This window comes from Stigmatopora argus, chromosome 4, assembly GCF_051989625.1.
Source record: "Stigmatopora argus isolate UIUO_Sarg chromosome 4, RoL_Sarg_1.0, whole genome shotgun sequence".
NCBI classification, from domain to species: Eukaryota; Metazoa; Chordata; class Actinopteri; order Syngnathiformes; family Syngnathidae; genus Stigmatopora; species Stigmatopora argus.
In genome coordinates this window covers 20,061,033-20,083,181 of record NC_135390.1, presented here as the reverse complement: position 1 = coordinate 20,083,181, position 22,149 = coordinate 20,061,033, and the positions used below count along the sequence as shown (strand labels likewise).

At 41.6% G+C, this 22,149-nt stretch overlaps 2 protein-coding genes across 9 annotated transcripts in view; one reads left to right on the top strand and one right to left on the bottom strand.

Moving 5' to 3' along the window:
• fam131bb (family with sequence similarity 131 member Bb) overlaps positions 1-21,678 on the top strand; it is a 32,680-nt gene extending 11,002 nt beyond the window's left edge. Inside the window, exons 2-9 of one of the 8 annotated variants that reach the window (XM_077597938.1) lie at positions 9,640-9,677; positions 10,912-10,947; positions 11,269-11,362; positions 13,712-13,936; positions 14,899-15,039; positions 15,344-15,681; positions 16,321-16,581; positions 17,992-21,678. In XM_077597938.1, the coding sequence (XP_077454064.1) occupies positions 9,640-9,677; positions 10,912-10,947; positions 11,269-11,362; positions 13,712-13,936; positions 14,899-15,039; positions 15,344-15,681; positions 16,321-16,581; positions 17,992-18,243 (1,385 nt within the window). In that variant the 3' untranslated portion in view covers positions 18,244-21,678. Of the gene's footprint in view, positions 1-9,639; positions 9,678-10,911; positions 10,948-11,268; positions 11,372-13,711; positions 13,937-14,898; positions 15,040-15,343; positions 15,682-16,320; positions 16,582-17,991 lie in introns of all 8 variants that reach the window. The other 7 variants (XM_077597937.1, XM_077597936.1, XM_077597941.1 and 4 more) reach the window with 7 other exon arrangements.
• The window catches only part of zyx (zyxin), a 59,556-nt gene that overhangs the window by 37,250 nt on the left and 157 nt on the right, over positions 1-22,149 (bottom strand). Inside the window, exons 2-3 of the mRNA XM_077597932.1 lie at positions 21,533-21,649; positions 15,487-15,660 (exon numbers count right to left, since the gene is read on the bottom strand). The gene's annotated coding sequence lies outside the window, so the exon portion shown is untranslated. The remainder of the gene's footprint in view (positions 1-15,486; positions 15,661-21,532; positions 21,650-22,149) is intronic.

Sequence of the window (22,149 nt, the reverse complement as noted above, 5' to 3'; positions counted from 1 at the left end):
TTTTTTTCCAGTTTTTTCGTGGGCGCAGAATTACGCATTGGATGACTAGGCTGCGGCCACAAACGATGATTTGGATGGTCGCGCGGTCAGCGTTTAGTTTTGCCGTGAGTCCAGTCGTCAGTTCGGGTAGAAATCGAGTCGTTTATCGGTGGTAGAGTGTCACGGAAATCGCAGATTTGACTGCATTTCTGTAGTAGTTTTTTTGGAGAAAAATGTTTGGAAATTTGAGAAAGGTATTGCCGTATTTTGCTGTTTAATATACCCGGGTATATTAAATGGCAGGGGTATATTAAACGGCAAAATAAGTTAGACTTTTTTTCCCCCATTTAAATTTCTGTACTTTGTAAATTATGTCGGGGAAAGATCATAGTTATATTTTTTTTGGTCTGAATTTCATCCACATTTAAACATGAAAATACTGAAGTTACAATTATTATTATTTTTTAAAAGTACAAAAGATCATGTTGACGGTGTTAAAAAAGAAACAATTAAATCAATAAATAGCCAAATAAATGCCATTTTACATTTTAAAAGAACAAAGAAATTTTTCTTCTCTGAAAATGGACAAAAAATGTTTAAAATTAATATTTTAGCCGCCTCTGCGTATAAGCCACACTCTTAAAATTTCCTTAAAATGGTCAAATTTGACAATTTCTCTCATATAAGCCGCCCTCTGATTGACAATTTTCACCTCCACATTCATGATTTTAATAGGGAGTGAAAATGCTCTACTTTGAAAAGAAAATCTTAAGAAAAAATATCGCACGGGTATTTTTTGAGATACTGTATGAATCAATAGCTGAATTACCTGCACGTTGACAAATTCGAAAAGGAAGTCACATGAGCAGTACAACCAGTACAATTTGTTTTGGGAATTTTAGTCATCGACGTTAAAATAAATGTTGTTAAGCGTTTTATCTGTTTATCTTTTCTCTATTTTGAAATAAATGACCGTATCAGCAGCATTGTCTTGCGTTATGGCGTTTCATTTTTGTCACCTTGCAGTTTTATGCATGTCAAGTCTAATTTGTGCGCATATAAGCCGTACCCTTGATTCAGTCTACATTTTTTTAGCGACAAATACGGAGTATATGCAAGAAAATACGGTAGATCTACACTTGAGGGATTGCACAATGCTTGTCCAATGGCTGGACCACTGCAGGCTACAAAAGTATTGAGCCACACTGTGATTTATGAGGGGGAAGGGGGGGAACCACTGCTAATCCACTAATTGGACAAACAAGGCTGCAGGATAAAATTAAAGAAGAAAAATGTCAACTAGGCAAACAGCCCCAGATAAATTGTGTGCATCCGATAGAGCAAGGGTGTCAGACTCGGGTTGGTTCGCGGGCCGCATTAACGTCAACTCGGTTTCATGTGGGCTGGACCATTTTAGATATAATATTTAGATTTTTTTTTTTAATAAATGGATTAAATTAACTGGATTAAAAGCCCTGAATATTCCGTTTTTTATAGATCTAAAACAATGTTTATTTGAGCTTTTTTATATATATTTTTTAGATCTTAAAAATGATTTTTGAACTAAAAACACAGAAAAAATGGATTAAAAAATTACAATTATTGATTTAAAAGGGGGAAAATCTGGAAATTTAATATACATCTATACTCATTTGAATTTGATCCTAAAACAGAAAGTCGGCACTCATGATTTACTATCCCGGGCCACACAAAATGATGCGACGGGCCAGATTTGGCCCCCGGGCTGCCACTTTGACACATGTGGTCTAAGTCAAGGGTGTCAGACTCGGGCTGGTTCGCGGGCTGCGTTAATGTCAACTCGATTTCACGTGGGCCCGACCATTTTAGATATAATACTTAGATTTTTTTTATAAATGGATTAAAAGAACTGGATTAAAAGCCCTGAATATTCATTTTTTATAGATCTAAAACAATGTTTATTTTAGCTTTTTTATATATATTTTTAGATTTTACAAAATGATTTTCAAACTAAAAACACAGAAAAAAATGATTAAAAAATGACAATTATTGATTTAAAAGGGGGGAAATCAGGAAATTTAATATACATCTATACTCTTCATTTGAATTTGATCCTAAAACAGAAAGTCGGCACTCATGATTTACTTTCCTGGGCCACACAAAATAATGCAGCGGGCCAGATTTGGCCCCCGGGCCGCCACTTTGACACCTGTGCGATAGAGTATATGCCTATGTAATGTTTGGAGGGCATGTTTGCAGAATATGGGCCACCCTTCTCTATCTCCCAGTCCAAAATGGTTTCACGGACATGAAGAACCATCTCATACGGCGCTCGGAAAATGAGGCCCGCCCGCCTAATCCGAGCGGGGTCGCGAGTAGTTCACCTCTAATTGTAAAATGTGCAAACGACTCAGACGGTCTTTAGCACCACTTTGGGAAAGATCATCGGCGGCTTCTTTTGTCGTTTTTTTGCCGAGGGAATGACTTTCTTCAATAAGGACACCTTGTCGAAGGAACCGGAAAAAGCGCCGGGGTGGATTGTATTTTACGCCAGTGGAAGTAGATCGTAAATCATACGTCTATTCTTTTTCTCTTTTTTTTAATACCGTCCATCCAGTTCAGGGTCAGGGAGAAGCTCGGGAATATCCCCGTTGGATTTGGGTCTCGGTGCTTAACGCAAGGTCAATAAATGCATGGTTGGATGAATTTGATGTGGAACTACTTGGCGAGCCCTGACCTCAACCCCATCAAACATCCTTGGGGCGAACAGAGAGTGGGTGTAATTCTCACAGGCTATTTGTGCTCAAACTGGGTGATCCAAAAGTCAGCATGTCGTTTTATTTTGTTCCGAATGCACTTTCCTTCGGACTTGAGGCCACCTGACATGTATTTGTCATTTTAGAGGGACGGAGGACACGTTTATCACGAGCTTTCCAACATAAAGAATCTCGGTTAACTTATTGGCGGCCTTTGACGGCACTGGACAAGTCAGGGACAGGAATGATGGGGAAACAGAAAAAGCGTATTCATCAAATCTTGATGGCCTGTGTATTATAATAATAATAATAATACTAATACAAATACTAATACAAATACTAATACAAATACTAATACAAATACTAATACAAATAGAAATACTAATGCAAATACAAATACTAATACAAATAGAAATACTAATGCAAATACTAATACAAATACTAATACAAATACTAATACAAATACAAATACAAATACAAATACTAATACTAATGCAACTACTAATACTAATACAACTACTAATACAAATACTAATACTAATGCAAATACAAATACAAATACTAATGCAACTACTAATACTAATACAACTACTAATACTAATACAACTACTAATACTAATACAACTACTAATACTAATACAACTACTAATACGACTACTAATACTAATAATACAACTACTAATAATACCAATACAACTACTAATAATACCAATACAACTACTAATAATACCAATAAAACTACTAATAATACCAATACAACTACTAATAATACCAATACAACTACTAATAATACCAATACAACTACTAATAATACAACTATTAATAATACCAATACCAAACAAAATTAGAATTCAGTTTTGTGTAAAGTTACAATATACGTATGTTTGAGTGTGTCTGTATATATTAATACAAGTTAATTTAAATTTGTTTGTTCTGTCACTAGTGCGTTGCCGTGGAAAGTTCCCCCCCCATGTCTCTCTCTGTACCCTCCGCGAAATCCGTCTAATTTTAGTTCTATTAAACACATTTTATTACTACTAAACCACTAGTTATGTGTTACTTTGTTAATAGATGGCGAATTAAAAGAAATTTAAAAAAAAATTCCAATCCAATTTCCATCCAGTTTCGGAATCGAGTGAGGAATTTAGTCTTAAAATTTGGAAGCTATTTTTCTCAGACGGTCACAGTAAAAGCGCTTATCTGCTGCGTTATCGTACTCCTTATCTTGAGCGACACTAAGGTCTTTTTTCCTTATTATTGAAAACGCTCCTCCCTGCACGACTGGTCGCTCTTGTTTAAGTGTTTGCTTTCGGTGGATTCACGGCTGGAAAGAGTGGTTCAAAATTTGCTCTGACATTTTGAAGCTGTTTCAAGTTGCTCACTGACAAGAAGAATAATCAAACAAAGTGGCCTGCGATGAAAGTGGGTCAAATTGAGCAGAAATAAAACTTCATTAACGCGCAAAGTAAGCGCTTGAAATGATTCAAAGATTTGCGTTTCGGTGTCGCCAGAATCAAATCTGGATTGGATGACAGCTACGGAGGAGGGGTTTGGGTTGGGGGCCTCAGTTGGTGTTTGGGGGAGAACCAGCCCCGGCCCCGGCAAGAGCGTGGCCGGGGAAAGTGTCTCTTGAGCGGGCATGACGAGGAGGATAAGCCGCCCCGGTATGGAGGATGTGCTTGGCCAGGGAAAGTGTCTCTAGGGCGGGCATGACGAGGAGGATAAGTGGTCCCCGGTCCGGAGGATGAGGGGGGGCTTGGGGGCAGTTTTTGACTGGACTCCGGTGGGCTTGTAGTTACCGTATTTTCACGACTATAAGGCGCACAAAAGTCTTACATTTTCTCCAAAATAGACAGGGCGCCTTATAATCCAGTGCGCTTTATATATGGACCAATACTAAAAATTTAATCACGATAAGATAAAATAAATCAGTCGATAGGGTACACCGTCCTCTACAGCTCTCACAACTACGGCAAGCAACCCCCCGACTCTACTATTTTCCCCGTAGAAAATATATAATATATGGATAAATATCGAACCACAACATGAGATTATGGCTACGTGAGGCGTATGTCAAGTGACCGGATGGCTTTTTTCACAGCTCGCCGTCACTTTTGATTTGCGACCAAGTCACAAAAATGAAATGATGACGTGAGTACATTGTAAAATGGCTAAATAAAGTCCAACCGAACTGAGTTTTGCTTCCGTTGCCTTTTTAAAAACGTGTTTTTAGCGTGTGTCCATATGTTTAAGCTGGTGTATGTTTTGCCATGCTTGGCTGCGTCTTTAAAAACAGTGCGTCCTTTGTGTGTTTAAAATACAGAAATAGCCCTCATTACTGACACTGCGGCTAAAAATACGATGTGCTGTATAGTCGTGAAAATACGGTATCTGATTGTGGATTGGCTGGAGTTCAGAGAGAAGGCTGATATGGCGGCCGAGTGGATGTTTTGGAATCAGTGGGTCAGTGGGTCGCCGACATTACTGGACATTTCGAGAGGCAAAGCGCTGCCGAGGAATAGCTAGCTCATCGTGGCGGCGGCGACACTATGCCCTCCGCGACACACACACACACGATGCTGATACAAGAGTGCGCCCCTCTGAGAATTGCGAACACAGCTGATACTGAGAGCAGGCACCTAGAGACGCTAGCGGTGTTTAAACCCAATTACTAGTACACTCGATCGAATTAAACCAATGTTTTAATTAGGATTTGAGCATTCAGGAAAGCAGGTGGGGGGTAGGGGTCTCCTAAATGAGTTTTGTTGATGCACCATTCTTTTCATTGGCCATTAAGTGGAAAGTTCTAATGGACGCTTCGACGGAGAATTGTCTTTGGGATATAAAAGTGAGGGTCTTCTTGTAGGCTTTCGGAAGCGGCACGAGAAAGGCTGGAGTTACTCGACTTTCTGGATGGCCTGGATTGTCAACAAAGTGGAGATATTTGGGAATATTATGTGTGCAATGTTTGGATAAATCAGAGCTGGAAGATTCTGCAGTTTTGCATCTCAATAGTGAATTCAGACGTTTCTATTTTGAAATGGCCAAGGGCGTCTTTTATTTCATGGGAACTTGACTGACCTAGGTGCTTCTGTTGTGTTGTTTAATAAGCCTGATTACATCGGCCTCTTTAATAGTAAATATTTACATTTGACATTTGGCTAACACATTCCGAAAAATACTTTAAAATGGTCAGATTAGATAGAACTACTAACTACTACAGTGAAGTGGTTCAATTTACCGTATTTTCACGACTATATGGCGCATCGCATTTTAAGCCGCAGTGTCAGTAACGAGTGCTATTTCTGTATTTGACACACACAAAGGACGCACCGTTTTTAAAGACGCAGCCAGGCATGGCAAAAAATACACCAGCTTAAACATACGGACACACTAAAAACACGTTTTTGAGAAGGCAACAGAAGCAAAACTGAGTTTGGTTGTACTTTATTTAGCCATTTTACAATGTACTCACGTCATCATCACCCACAAATCCATCAAAGTCCTCATTTTCTGTGTCCAAATTGAACAATTGTCCAAATGAGTCATCGAAAACGCTGAGATTTATACGTTCGTCCAGGCAGCCACAATCCTTTCGCAGATAGTAGCTAGCTAGTAGCTAGCATAACTATTCCAACGCTGCCTGCCACGCTTCGTAAAGCTGTGTTGATGTCGATGTCCAGGCCACAATCCATTGGGTGTATTGACAAAAGAACTATATATCCCAGCAGTCACTGCGCAGTACTTTTTCTACGGGGAAAATACTAGAGTCGGGGGCTGCTTGCGGTAGTTGTGAGAGCTGTAGAGGATGGTATACCCTATCGACTGATTGATTTTATTTTATAGTGATAACATTTTTAGTATTGGTCCATATATAAAGCGCACTGGATTATAAGGCGCCCTGTCTATTTTGGAGAAAATTTAAGACTTTTATGTGCGCCTTATAGTCGTGAAAATACGGTAAGCCATACCATTTTGAGCGACAAATACGTCAGAAAATACGGTAAATAATATAGACACAAAAAAGAGTCAATATACGTTGTATTTTCCCATTGGATCGAATCCATTCCAATGCCCCTCCATCGAAAAACCTTGACATGTTTGTATAGACTTCTGTTTTGAGGAAGGCAGCGATAATGAACTATAAAAGCTCGACCTATGGCAGAGGTTTGTCTTTAACCGAGGTCACCCACACACAGTTCATCCCTATTTTCCACGGTACAGTTCAGACCAATAAACCCCGATCGGGCTCGTGTTTATGTCTGCGCGACGGCGATAGCCGTGTCAGCTATGTAAATAGCTTGAGATTATAGTGACGCTCAACACGCGACTGACGACGAGATAAATGCAACACATGCGGCTTGTTTACATTAGCGGTAAATAAAAACAGATGGCTGAATGTCTTGTTTGAGTTGATAGCCAATGAATCAATCTTCTTATTGAAAAGTAGCATGGTATCGCTTACTTTTTGGACCTGTTAAGACAGATATGGCGAAAAATTGAGGTATTGTCTGGGGTTTGGTCTGTTTGTTTTAGTGTAAAATAACTCCAGAATGAATAAAAGGGATTTTTTTATATCAAACTTGCATATCCTATGTTTGGAGTACAGTAATACCTCGACATACGAGCATTTTGAGATACGGGTAAAATTTCGGGCAAATATTTATCTTGAGAGATGAGACAAATTTTGATATACAAGCAGAAACGTTCATTTGAGTTATGAGTAAATCGACATATGAGCTCATTCCCGGAACGAATTAAGCTCGTATCTCAAGGTACCACTGTATTTAAGGGAGGAGGTGGTTAAATTTAGGAGGGCAAAGGTCACAGGGGTCAGAAAAGAAATGTTGCTATTACATGAAGACAGATGAGCTCATTTAACTCAGAAAAACTGTAAAGATTATTTTATTTATTATTATTTCAATGGCCTGGATAAAAAAAGATGAAACTCCTCATAGTCTCTTAAAGGAATTTAAAAAGTGATTTGATATCAATGTTATTTCATTTGGTACCTATCAGGAATAGAGTTTTATGGAGTAGCCAAAACTGAGAGTATTTCTCATTTATTCATGTGATTTCTTCTTTTTACATGAATGTATTCATAGTTATGTCACATGTAATATTATTTCTTGTTATGGTTGGAGCTTTAATAAGCTCTTTGGGCCTTTGCAACATTGAATTTGGGAGTCGAGTTGACGGCGCTTCCTGCGAAAGACGTTTCTTCGGATTTCAAAACATACACAGACAGGCAGCTGCTCGAGCATCTTCGGAATATAAAGTACGGATTGAGTCAAAGAGGGCAAAATCTCCTGATATGGAAGAAATTGACACAGAATGCCACACTGCGCAATGCAAACACAAGATTGAGGATAGAGTAAAGCTGTGTAGAGAAGAAAACCATGCCATTCAGAGGTTTGTCATTCATAGACAGCCCTTGTTCAGTTCCTCAAAGCAAAGATACCACGTATAACCTGGAAAATATATACCTGGAGATAGTTTGGACAATTCCACTATACAAATAATAAGGAATAAAGAAATACTGCCACTGCCTCCCATTATCCACTAATCAGCAACTAACGGATTGGCAAAGAATTGACCAATCTTTTAATAGTCGATGAATTGTTTAAAGAGATTTTTTGTAGCTAAAAATTGTCCAAATTCGTTCTTATGTTAAGTATTTTCAGATCATTTATTTTGATTTCATTCCATTTTCTGTAGAAAATGAAAAAAAAAAAAACGAAATAGTCCCTCTCACTATCTTTTATTTTTCAAAAAACAAACTACAGTGGTACCTCGAGATACGCGCTTAATTCGGTTCCGGGACTGAGCTCGTATGTCGATCTTCTCGTAACTCGAGGGAACGTTTCCCATTGAAATGAACTAAAAACAAATTAATTCGTTCCAACCCTCTGAAAAAACACCAAAAACATTATGGGATAACATTGGATTGGAATTAATGTTTTATTTCTTCTAATTCGCCATCTATTAACAAAGTAACACATAACTAGTGGTTTAATAGTAATAAAATGTGTTTAATAGAACTAAAATTAGACGCATTTCGCAGAGGGTAGAGACAGCGACATACACAGAGGCGGAGGGGGGTGTTCAGGGGACTTTCCACGACAACACACTCGTAACCGAACAAACAAAATTTAAATTAACTTGGATTAATATATACAGACACTCAAACATACGTTTAATGTAACTTTACAAAAAAATGCAATGCTCCGCCCAGTGCTCGCAGAGACATTCCCAAAGAGGGAGTTGCGAGCCAGTGCCCCTGATGTTCTTATGAGCAGCCAACGAGAAGTAATATACTATACTGCTCGTATTAGCGATTGCTCCGGCATTCGCGCTGAGTGACGGAAAAAACACTGAAAAAAATGCAATGCTCCGCCCAGTGCTCTTAGATATCTGTTATACACGAAAGAGATGCGGCAAAAAAGACAGTGCGCTACAATGATAAACAGACTCTCATGTCATGGCTACCTGGCTTTCTTGCATCTCAAAATTTTCTCGTATCTAGAGATAATTATTTGCTTGAAATTTTACTCGTATCTCAAAATGCTCGTATGTAGAGGTACCACTGTATTGTTATTTTTCATGACAACAAAAAAATGAAAAAAAATATTTCATTCAAGTTTTTAAAAACAAGAAAATAAGCATTATTTAATTTCATCAGAAACATGTAGTCAGCGCAAATGATTTACTTTTGCAGGCCGCACAAAATGACCGGCTGGCCGGAATCTGGCCCCCGGGCCACGACTTTCACACCTGGAAACTAACAAATCTGAGGCACTTCCACTTTTAAAAGTTGACACTCGTTTTGGTTTTTTTCAGGCATTTGTACAGCTTCCATGTTGCCTACAGACTTCCCCAAAAATAAATATTAATACGTCTTTTCTGTTGTCTTTCCTATTCTCAGCAGCAGATGGCGTGCCAGTCCAGAAGGATGGGGAGCAGGTAAGCCCTTTTACGCCTTCTGGCAACACTTTTCCCAAAGACGGCGGCGGACAAGCTGGGGGAACCAACATGGCCGACCTCACGCGTTGGGTTTCACCACGCCGCTCCGACATTGGGAGACGAGGACCGTAACGTACTCCGCGTGGGGTGCCGTAGCGACGGAAGACTGAACAAGTTCTGGCTCAATAGTCTTATTGCAGTCCCCGACTGGGCGACCGACCGTCTGATCCGTCGGCGACCATTCCCATTATAGCCTCTCGTCCTGCCGTGAAGGGAAGCCATTTTCCGCTAAAACGCAGCCTCGGTTTTCAGGGCAAATGCGCTGCATCATTTATTTATGCAACGCGCCTTTTTAGAGGAAAAAAAACACCCGCCCCCGTGATCAATTTTGTGAGATTTTTGTATTTTTTGGGGGGGGGGCGGGGAGGAAGATGGATGTGGCTCTTCCTTGGGTGCACTCTAGCACTCAAGTGTTAAATCTCTTCTTCTCACACACTGCTGTGTGAGGAGAGTATGAAACATCCAGTGAGAGTGGAAGTACTAAGCACAAAGGGAAAAAAGGAAGTTGCTAGCTGTGCGGAATAATGCGGGTAACCCAAAGAAATGGAATGTTGCCTTAACTTCCAAATTTCAAGTTTATGTTAACCTTACTCAAGGGCATACCTGTCAACCTCTGCCGATAACTGCCCTTATAAATGATTATTGATTCCCCTTACAAACCCCCAAAAAACCTTACAAACACCGTACGAGTCGTACGGTGTTTGTAGAGTGGACGTTTGGTCGACCGGACGTTTGGTCGACCGGACGTTTGGTAGAACGGACGTTTGGTCGCCAGGTTCGCTCGCTGTCAAATTATGACTGTTGATGTTTTGATTTTAGATATTTAGATATTAAACTCTCTCTCTCTCTCTCATGATTATAATTTTGAGAGCTGGTTTCAACAGTAACAACCCGGCGACCAAACGCCCGGTCGACCAAACGTCCAGTCGACCAAACGTCCAGTCGACCAAACGTCCGAGTACCCCTCAAAAGTGCCCAACCCCAAACTGACGGCTGTTCAATTCCCTCCCTCCTCCCTGTCATCCTGGCCCTCGCCCATGTGGTCTCTGGAAAAACCCGTGTCTCGTACCTGTCCTCCGCATGTCCCACCTGTGGCAACCCCCTTTAACCCCCCCCCCCTCCACGCATGTGGATGTTCTCTCTCTCTCTCACGCCATCCCTTCTCCCTCCTCAGCATAGCCGCTCAGAATTTTCGTGGGAGGGGATCAACGTAAGTCTTTTGACGTCCCCTCTTTGCGGCCACGTTCGGACGGAGTTCGATTCGAGTTCGATTCCCTCCTCGCCTCGCCCCGCCTTCTTCCCAGTCTTGGTTCTTTTAAGTGTACACCGTGAGGCTAAGCGCACATGACACTTTGCTGGAAACTTAGAATTGTATTAATCCAACCCCTCGCCATCACCTCCCTCCCCCCCTTCCACTCACTTCTCTCTAACACCGTCTGGCCGTCTTTTCTCTGTGCGCCCCGTCACACCGTCCATACTATTCTTTTCTCCTTCCTCCTCCATCCCTCTCCTCTTCTCCTCCTCTCTCCAGCTGTCCATGGAGGACACCACGTCCATCCTGCCGCGCCTCAAGAGGAATTCAAATGCTTACGGCATCGGAGCTCTGGCTAAGTCTTCTCTGTCAGGTGTGTCAGGTGTGTGTCTGTGCTGTGACCGGTAAAGCCACCCCATGTTGGCTCCGCCCCCCCCACGCCGGAGTCAGCATGGTACCCCAAACGGGTTCCCCTTTTATCACCGCTACCCCCAACCCCTCTTCCCACGCCGTGATAGTCAATGACTCGACGCGAGTCATTGGCGGAACCGAATCGGGCCCCCCTCCCCCCAAAAAAAGACGGTAGACGCGTAAGTGCGTCACCGCGCCGCTTTGTTGCTCGGAGAACAGGTGAGTCGAATCGTGAAGTGAATTCTAGTGTCGTTTGGTGTCTTGTGTGTGGTGCTGAATTCTAATCAGTTTGGCTGTTTCCACTTTGAGTGTCGTGTTCCGTGGAGGTGGATCAAGTGCGCTCGAGTGTTTGCCTTCGCCGAGCGCCTTTTTTTTTTTTTTGCTTCCATCCGAGAGGGGGGGTGGAGAGAGCGAGGGGCACGGCGACAACTATTTAGCTAGGTTACATACCGGGAAAAGCTTTTTTTATCCAATGTTGGCTCTCTAAAGACTGGCCTTTTGCAGTTATTTCCGGAAATGCAGGACATTTGGTCTTGACAAGTTAAGCTCATAAGTTGATACTTAAGATTTAACCTTATTTGGCCAAATGAGATACATGAATTTGGAGCAAACAGATCTTTTTTTTCAAGATGAAAAACAATATCATATAAATAGGATACAAATCTATGAGAAATTTTATTTGAAATTTTGCAATTTTTGTTTCAAGGTATTATTAAAGGCTCAGAGTTGCTATAATTTTTATTTGCTGTTCATTATTTAGTGGTTTCCGCTTTAAACAGTTAACCTTTAAGTGACTATTTTTGGTCAAAAACTAAATATTATTAATACCTATTGTATATTTTTCTATATACACACTTATTTCATATATTAATTATTATTTATGTATAATTTGGGAAAAAAATAAATAGTATAAAACTAAATTAATGACATTCCAATGAGCAAAACTTCTATTGTTCTAAAAAAAAATCAATTTACAAATAAAAAATGACAAATTTGAAAGTTGAAAGGTAAAATGTCTATTTCATTAACACTGGGATCGCTAGCCCCTCCCAGTCAAAACGGATCGGACGTCTAGAGCAGCCAATGAGTTGAATGCCTTATAAAGCGTGAAGGGTATTCAACTTTAGGCGTCTCACTGTATAAATGAATCAATCCCGCAATGGGATCAGTTAACGTGGTAAAGAACCTAACCAGTCGACTGCGGTGCATCTAATGCCACTCGTCGCTACTGGCTCGATGGAGTTGTTTCCTGCAGTGCGGCGGCGTGCTTCTACCGTGCGGACATTCCCAACCCTTTGCATCATTTATTCATCTCATCCACACTGTCATCACAGAGCGTACATCGGCGTACGGTAGAATGTGTCAGCGCCACACAACGCGTCGCTAAGCCCGAATTCAACTGCGGCGCGGGATACGAAATTCCCCCGCGGCGAGGGAACGGCGCACGTTCCGACTTATTTTTGCCTCTCATTACTCTCATGCCTTGCCGTCGAGTCGGCTCATTAACCCTTTGTAGCCCGCGCTGCACCTTTGACAGACAGCGTTCACCCATCCCTTCCTTCCTTCCTGCAATGTCATTTAAACACGTGAATGTCATCCCCGTAACCTTTGTCATTCCGCTCTTTTCATAATCCATGTTCACCAAACGCCCTCATTTAGTCGTAGCGGCTTGAATTTGTTGGCTTGGACTGAATAGTATGCTTAAGTACATTTGAATGGAGCTGAATATTTCTCGTAGACGTGGCGTTTACAAGCAAAATGAAATACGAGAGACCAAATTAAAGAGAGTGGACGTAATATGTTTGCTAGTGTTGGCCATTTTCTTTCAATTTGAAGTAACATTTTTCAGGTCCAGACTGGAAAGACTAGTCTGGCAACAATTTCCGTTAGCGAGTCAAAATACTGCAAACAATAGTATATACACACACTGTTAAATAAAAAGCCTCTCTGGCCTATGCCAATCGAAACAAAGCATGATTTGGTATTGTTCGATCAGATCGCCCTGGTGTAAATAATGCAGTTGTGTAATAACAACATATCAATCATACTCAAGAGCTAACTTACTGCTCAATAACATCAAATGGAAAAGCAATATATCAGTCTAACCCTTCAGGCTTCCCATATTTTGACAGGCCATCAGAACATCCGCGACCGGAGCGTCACACACGCTTGGAAATAATACTTGTATCCTTTGTCTGCCCTTCCCCCTTTTTCTTCCCCATCTGTCCACGTTCCTCTTTTCCATTTCCCCTCTAAATTTCGTCTCCCCTCGACTCCCCTCATCCGTCACCTCTCCAAATCAACGATGCAGGTGTGTCCCGCACCATGAAGGAAAGAGTGACCAAACCGACGGCCATGGCCCAGGGCCGCGTGGCCCACATGATCGAGTGGCAGAATTGGGGCATGTCCACGGTGGGCGTGGGGGGCATCCCCCAAACCCGCATCAGCACCCAGGAGCGGGAAAAGGAGCGGCGGTTGGAGAACGACGCCTACAGCGACCTGAGCGACGGCGAGAAAGAGGCCCGATTCGCCGCAGGTGGGGCATAGACGGGGGCCCCGCCCATTAGATGTCTAGTGCCGTCAAAAAGTGTTTTCAACATTACGACCACAAGAAAGGGCGCCGTCTCAGTTGCGGGTGTATATTCAGTTTTTTTTTAATCATAGATAAGGCGCTAGCATGACACTATGCTAGCGTATGTTAGGCTAGCGTATGTTAGGCTAGCGTATGTTAGGCTAGCGTATGTTAGGCTAGCGTATGTTAGGCTAGCGTATGTTAGGCTAGCGTATGTTAGGCTAGCGTATGTTAGGCTAGCGTATGTTAGGCTAGCGTATGTTAGGCTAGCGTATGTTAGGCTAGCGTATGTTAGGCTAGCGTATGTTAGGCTAGCGTATGTTAGGCTAGCGTAAGTTAGGCCAGGGTATGTTAGGCCAGCGTATTTTATGCCAGGGTATGTTATGCCAGGGTATGTTATGCCAGGGTATGTTATGCCAGGGTATGTTATGCCAGCGTATGTAATGCCAGCGTATGTAATGCCAGCGTATGTAATCCCAGCATATGTAATGCCAGCGTATGTTATGCCAGCGTATGTTATGCCAGCGTATGTTATGCCAGCGTATGTAATGCCAGCGTATGTAATTCCAGCGTATGTAATTCCAGCGTATGTAATGCCAGCGTATGTTATGCTAGCGTATGTTATGCTAGCGAGAAATGCACCCGGACAATCAAGCAATCAGCGCCATACAGCGACATCTACAGAATCTTGACTTTAGTGCACAAAAAAAAGCGACTGATTGGGCGCCCCGACGACTTTGGGAAAAAAATTCTGAGACTTTTACAGGCGCCCTATAGGTGTGAAAATACGGTAATAATAACTTGAGTAGAAGTCGACTGAAGTGAGCGCTTTCCCTGAATGGGTTAAAAGGATGATGTAAGACTTAAGAAAATGGTATTTTCTTTTAAGATTGGCTCAGCATTTTAACTTTTGCCGTCAACCTCAGGCATCCTGCAGCAGTTTGCCATCTCCCAGGCCACCCTGATGGCCTGGACATCGATGGACGGCGAGAGTCCTCGATCGGGATCCAACCAGGGCAGCGTGGGGCATCTGAGCGAGGTCAACCAGGAGAGCATCACCAGTCGAGGTAAAGTCCACTTTCACAAAGGCCGTTGGCAAAAACGCCACCATTTGTCATGTTGCAATCAGCCTTGATGAGCTTCACGTTGCACTTTGCTAAGGTTTGTGATGCTTCAATGGCATGAAATTATGCCCCGATTCTTCAATCAAATACTTTGGAAAAATCTAATAAAATCTGCCTGTAGGTTCCGAGTTAGCCAGTAGCGCTGAGCTGATAAAAAACCCTTAGGTAGACGGGCGGTCGTAATTCATTTTGAACTTGCTAAACTTAAGACACAAGCCCGACTCGTTTGTCGCCCCCCCACCCACAGACCAGATCTTGCATCACTCTTCCGCCGAAGTGTGGCCACACACTTACGTCTCCCAGGGCCACTACTGCCTCTCGACCTCAGACGCCTGGGAGCCCATAAACAAGGACGCGTCGGGCGTAGCGTCTCCCGCTGCCGGTTCCTACCTGGTCGGGAGCGAAGGCTACGACGGGCAGGCGGCCGCTCACTTCCTGTCGCAGCAGCAACAGCAACAACAACAGCAACAGCAGCAGCAGCAGTTTAACCTCCAGCAACACAGCCAACTTCAGCAGTTGCAGCAGATCCAGCAGATGCAGCACTATCAGCAGCAGCAGCAGCTCCTGCAGTATCAACAACAACAGGTCAGCTTGTGTACATTGTGACGGTGGAACCTTAGTTTGCATCTGCTTCTTCATACCTTTTCTCACATTATGCTTTCTTGTGAAATGAAGTCATAACAAGCTAAAGTACATTCATTTTAGTACTGCCTTTGAATTGAATGCTGTTATGGTCATTACAGACGCTCCCCTACTTACGAACGAGTTAGGTTCCGAGCGATTGTTCATAAGTTGAATTTGTTTGTAAGTAGATTCAGTGCTATATTTTGTATTATAATTTATGTTTAAGGCCTATATAAGTATATTGAAGGTTGATATAAGTGCATTTGTATGTTTAAGGCTTGTAAAAGTAACACACATTGGTTTGTACTGAAAAAAACATTTAATTAAATGGAGAGAATATGTACAGTACTGTATAGAGAGAGAGAGATTTATGTATTAGAAACTGGCCGAAAGAAGCGATCTAACGACGATTGCACAGTTTTCTTCTTTTTTCCATCATAAATGATGCGGTAGCACTGTATGGCATCATTCAATTGATTTGCAAAATGGGCCTTGGGGTCTCTCCATCACCGCCCACTTCCCTGTAAGATCCCATTTTACAGTCAGCAGCGCAAAGTCTTTCCCTGCCACATTCTGATCCCAATCTCTTTGTTTTCCAAGTCACTGGAACACCGGCTCCACAGCGCCAACCACTCCTTGCAAGCCACCCCCAACAGCACCATCCACAGCTTAGTGCACCAAGTGCACCCGCCCCTGGTAGATCTGTGGAACACGGGCCAGATGGAAGCCTATCAGGTGGAGGCGGGGGGCTACGTGGGGGCGGCGACCGAGCCCGGACTCTGCGTTCCCGCCGGAGACGAGGTGGTGGGTAACGAACACTCGCCGCTGCTGGAGCAGCAGGAGGAAGAAGACGACGTCAAGGTGCGTTTGCAATCTTTGGCAAAAAATCATGCCCGAGATGAAATGAAAGAACTATCAAATTTATTCGTTTGTTAGTCTGCAATTAAAAAGGAGGGATCACTCTGTGAGCTGCTTCACCAATTTGACAGAACAAAGGATTATTGCCGTAATTTCTCGCATAGAAGTCACCTCTACGTATAAGTCGTACTCTTAAAATTGCCTTAAAATGGTTGAATTTTACAATTAAAGGATTATTACCGTAATTTCTCGCATATAAGCCGCTTCCGCGTATAAGTCGTACTCCTAAAATTGCCTTAAAATCGTTGAATTTTACAATTTCTCTCGTATAAGCCTCCCTCTGATTCATAATTTTCACCTCCATATTGATGGTTTTAATAGGGGGTACAAATGTTTTACTTTGAAGGGAAAATTTTAAGAAAAATCATCGCATGTGGTATTTCTGAGATACGGGTGTTGCCTGCACGTAGACAAATTCAAAAAGGATGTCATGTGAGCAGTACAATCAGGAAGTGTGTCCATAGCGGTCTAGTTTGGTAAAATGGCGTTGCCCTGAGCGAGCAAGGGCATGCACAAATAAGTGAGCTTTTTCATGTTTTACGCAAGATACGTTTTTTAAATTTCATTCATAGACGTCAAAATCAATTTTGTTAAGCGTTTTATCTGTTTATCTTTTCCCTATTTTGAAATAAACGACCGCATCAGCCGCATTGTCTTGTCGTGCGTTATGGCGTTTTGTCTGTCACCTTGCAGTTTCGTGCATGTCAAGTCTAATTTGTGCGCATATTAGCCTTAACCTCAATGCAGCCATCTTTTTTTGCGACAAATACACCGTATGTATGAGAAAATACGGTCATCTTCTCAAAGCAGGTAAATTATTAGTGTTGCAAAATATGTCGGTAAATCACAGTGAGCTGTGATTGAAATCAGTTATTAAAAACTACGAGGGAAGGCAACAATACTGGATAGACAAATACATCAAAGTGTCAAGTAAGAAGATCTAAAGCAATATGTCTTTAAAATGAATGGAGAACAAAAAAAATGAGAAAGATATGAGGAAACTGGAGTCAAGATATTTCAAAGACTGTGAGAAACTGCCTCCAGGAAATGATTGAAACATTTTGAAAAAAGTAACAATGGTCAAAGAAGCTGTTATGGATGAAAGTCAATTATTCAGTGTTGATTCATAAATGTACATTAGGGAAATTGATGACGCCGAACGTTTTGTTCGATGCCGTTCTGATGGGATTCATGGAAACAAATGCCTGAAGAACAAACACAATTTTCTGGGGAGGTGCATGCTGGTCCATTATTGGACATTTTGGCCACATTTCCTATTCCATCCGCTGAAAGAAGTTTGGGAAGGCGAAATCATTCTTTGATATGATTATTATTTTCATGTATCTATCGAAGGAAGGAGAGATGACACTGTGTATGGAGCCCGAGTCGTCCACATTGACTCCGCCCACGCTCCCGGGGGACGCCTCGGGCGGCAGTAGTCCCGGGCAACTGCCGGTCTCGCCGATGGGCGAGCAGAGGGCCGGCGACGGCGTGCCGGCCGGCCTCGCTCCCACGCTACAGGAGGAGGAGGAAGAAGAAGAAGAGGACGAGGAGCCCGCCGGCAAACAGGAGGACGGACCGGCCGCTTCCATGGCAACCAACTGACTCACCCGGCTGCCCACGTGACTCCTCGATACAAACTACCATATCTATCTATTCTTCTGTTGCTTTTCAGGTACGGAGAAAAAAAAAACAAAAAACAAAAAAACTTCTTTTTTTGCCAGCGTGATGGTGGATTCTTCAGAAAAAAAATCGAGTTGACCTGACGCAACAAACTTGGTAAGCCTTACATCCCAGAAGTAAACACGTGATGAGAGGACGAGGAGCCACACGGACCGTACCATAAGGGATCAGAGGGGGGGGGGGGGGGCAGTGCGGTGGCGGATACGTGCATGCGAGCGACCCCATCATCCTATAATGAAAATCTAAACATATTCAAACAATATAATACGAATAATTTTGTAATAACGTGGGAGGGGAGTGAAAGAACAAAAAAAAACCACATTTAAATGTATGATATTAACGTTTCCTTCTCTGGAGGAGGAGAGAAGAGGAGGGGGAGCGACTTTGTTTACATGTTCCCCCTTCTGACATCCTCGTGAATTACAGCAAAGCGCCCCATGACAAACACTTGTGCTGACACAAACACAATAACACTGCACAGATAAGGATTGTACTGTAAAGATAAGTGTGCTTCCTACTCTGTCTCAATGTATGCATGTTCCTATGGCGTTCCTGTACTATACATCACTGTATAGACTTTGCACTGAACCATAGACGGGATGTGAAGTGGGGCTTGTGGCGGGTCGGTGGAAGGTAAAAAGGCAAAAAAAAAAAAAGACAGAGCTCTCTTTCTTTTGCACTGATGAAATCCAACCTATTGGAGGTTGCCTTCTGGACAGTTCACGTTGGCCGAGTCTTGCTCTTGAAAGCTTTCAGCAACCAAAACGTGGCCACTTGACAACGCCAACCCTCACATGATGATGATGAAGATGATGATTGCTATTTGAATGTAGTGGTTTGAAATGGAAGGCTTTTTGAGGGATTTGTGCGTGGCGGTGGAATTCACTGTTGGCTCATCTACATCACTACTAGTACTACAAACAGTCAGGTCCAGAAGTACAGGGTGACCCAAAAAGATGCGTACCCATGAAAATTTCAATTGTGACTTTGATTAAAAAGCTATTGATTTCAAATTACAACCACACATTATTCAGTTTATAGAAGACCATTCACCAGAGTTTCACCTAATTCTGTCCATTTTTAGTCAATTTATGGCTTTCCCAAGATGTGTTCCAAATGTCCACCATTCCGTTGCAAGCAAACCTGTACTCGTCTGACAAAGTTGTCAATCACTTTTACACACTTTTACACAACTATAGCTGAAAACGATCATCCATAGGTTCACCTTTCACGTCCTCCAACAGAAAAGACATTCGTTAAAAAATGGATTTTTTATCGAATAAAATATGGGTACGCATCTTTTTGGGTCACCCGGTATGACTTTTTATTTTATTTTAATGATGTTGCCTTTTTACACCACCACAATGGTTTTAGAAGAATTTTAAAAAAGACAATTTTGTATAAAAAAAAATGTGGATCTTGGATCTTGTTTTCATATATCGCAACGGTAATTTGCATATGAAAGGGTTTCGTAAGCGGGAAATTTCGTAAGTAGAAGCGTTCGTAGGTAGAAGCGTTTGTAAGTAGAGGTACCAGTGTAAATTCTTTCAATTTTTTTTGCTCAATCATGTTAATTAAAAGTATTTTTTTTCCTTTTTTAGGAGGGAATCAACATGTAAAAAAAAGGCTTACAGTTGCTATCTCTTTGCTTTTCAAGAATTTTCAGAATTGTTGTTGAAATGTATTTATTTCCAATGTCCAATTTTTACTATTTGTGGTCCTTTGTGTGTGTGTTTGTGCCGGAAAATTTGTGTCTAGAAAGTTTTTTAATACGTGTGAGCATGTCTAAAGGCTAAAACTACTAAATATTTAATTTTTACTGTGGTGGTGTTTGAAGCCAAACATCATAAAAATGCTTCTGGACCTAAAAAAACACATGAATATCCAAATTGTAACCAGCAATAGGCAGGCACAAGGCTGTCAGCTCATGTTATATAGATGTAAATAACACAGAAAAAAAATAGACTCACTAATTTCTCATACCGTATCATTTTTTTGTTGAGACTAGCTGCATTAATAATTACGTTGCATTAGACTAGCGATGAAATAATACTTTTATGAGTCTGCTTTGCTCCTGCGACGGATGCGTGCTGCTCAATCAGCCAATCAGGGAACAGAAGAGGCGGAGTTTAAGGCGTCTTCCTTGCTCGTGTGAGATTAACGCGAGGTGCTTAATTGTGTGTTGACCGAAATGCATTTATTTTATTATGATTTTTTTTTAAATCATGGAGTGAATGATTACGTTTCCGCGCCATTGACGCCCAATCTATTTGAACAGGGAGGGTCGGCCGACCCTCCCCGCTCTAATGGATGGGACGTCGTTGGCGGTCAATTGAAGACATTTTCTCCTTACAAAAGGAGCAAATGCAAAGGTAAGAGTGAGATTCTTTGTTTTTTTTTAATTGTGTGAGACTTTTTAGACAGTATGTATACTGTACATATACATATATATATATAAAAATACAAAACAGCAATTTACTGACTTGAATGACTTGATGTATCGATGGCTTCTTTATGCAATGTGGGAACAATGTTTATTTTTCTACTTGAAAATCCCTGAAGCTAGAATAGGTGTCTCAGTTGTAAAGTGTCGGGAGAAGAAAAAAAAACGAAGCAGAGGATTAAAAGTTGGATCTTGACGTGGTCCGATCCTTTTCCAGCATGAGAGATCAGAATGTCTTTACACAATGGCACGTATTCATTTATTTATTGAGCAATTGGGGAATAAACTTGTACAGAATTTATGCTTTGAAGCGATCCTCCTGTTTTCTGTCAGGGTCGCGTTGTTTGCGAGATGCTGCTTTCGTTCAAAAATGGCCACACGATGATTCTTTTCCATTCATTTTGCTCAATTCCTGCTTTTATTTTCTTATTCCAAATCTCAATGAATGAATAAATGAGAAGCCACGTGTCTTTCGGTGGATGTAAAGGCTTTAAGGACCACGTCTTTCGCTTTGTCTCCTTTTGTACGAGTCCGGATGCTCGATTCGCTTCCTTCGTGTGTCGTCGCGTGTATTTCTCTGTTTGTGTGTATGTGTTGTCACGTTGGAGGAATCACTGCCCTGGTTCGTTCAAACGATAGAAAATGTAAAAAAAAAAACTGGGAAATACTTTGAAACAATGATATTGAGGCAATCGTCAACGTGGATTATTTGGAGGCGCTGCAAAAGTTGACTTGTGTGTAAAAGTTTGTATAGAAATTGGCACTCACGCATGCTTGATGGACCTCTCTTCCTTCTGGCTGCTTTTTCCTCCTCCTGTTCTTGTCTTCATTTCTTTGCTTTTCATTCTACTCTTTCCTCCTCCTGACTCCTTTTCTCATCTCCTCCTGTGGAGCAAATAAACAGAGAAACCAAACGTGTTTATGTGTACTTTTTCTTGACTAGAAAATGTTTGCCTGGCAGATGTTCGTAAATAACGATAAGATTGAGAAAACAAAACACTAAACTGGAGAGCAAAAAAGCCGCTGCGCGCCGCGATCTTGGATCACAATGTGTATGATGACAATAAAGCCTTATGATTTTTGTTTTACTAGTTTCAAACAGAAATCGCCATTTTTCTTAATTGGATCAGACGTCTATCTCCGTCAATGGCAGTGAAATTTATCACTCAATGTTGACCTTTCCAGTTCAAAAATGTTTTTGCAGCGACAGCAAAAAAAATAGGAAAAACAACCTAGTAAACGACAGCGAAAGTAGACAGAAAACAAGTTATTTTTCAGTATTTCTACAGTAAATTCCGCTAGTGAAGGCTCACAATAGTAGCGTTTGTATATAGCGCCCACCTAAAACAGTTTTTTGTTTTTGGTACTTTATCTTTAACACAAAC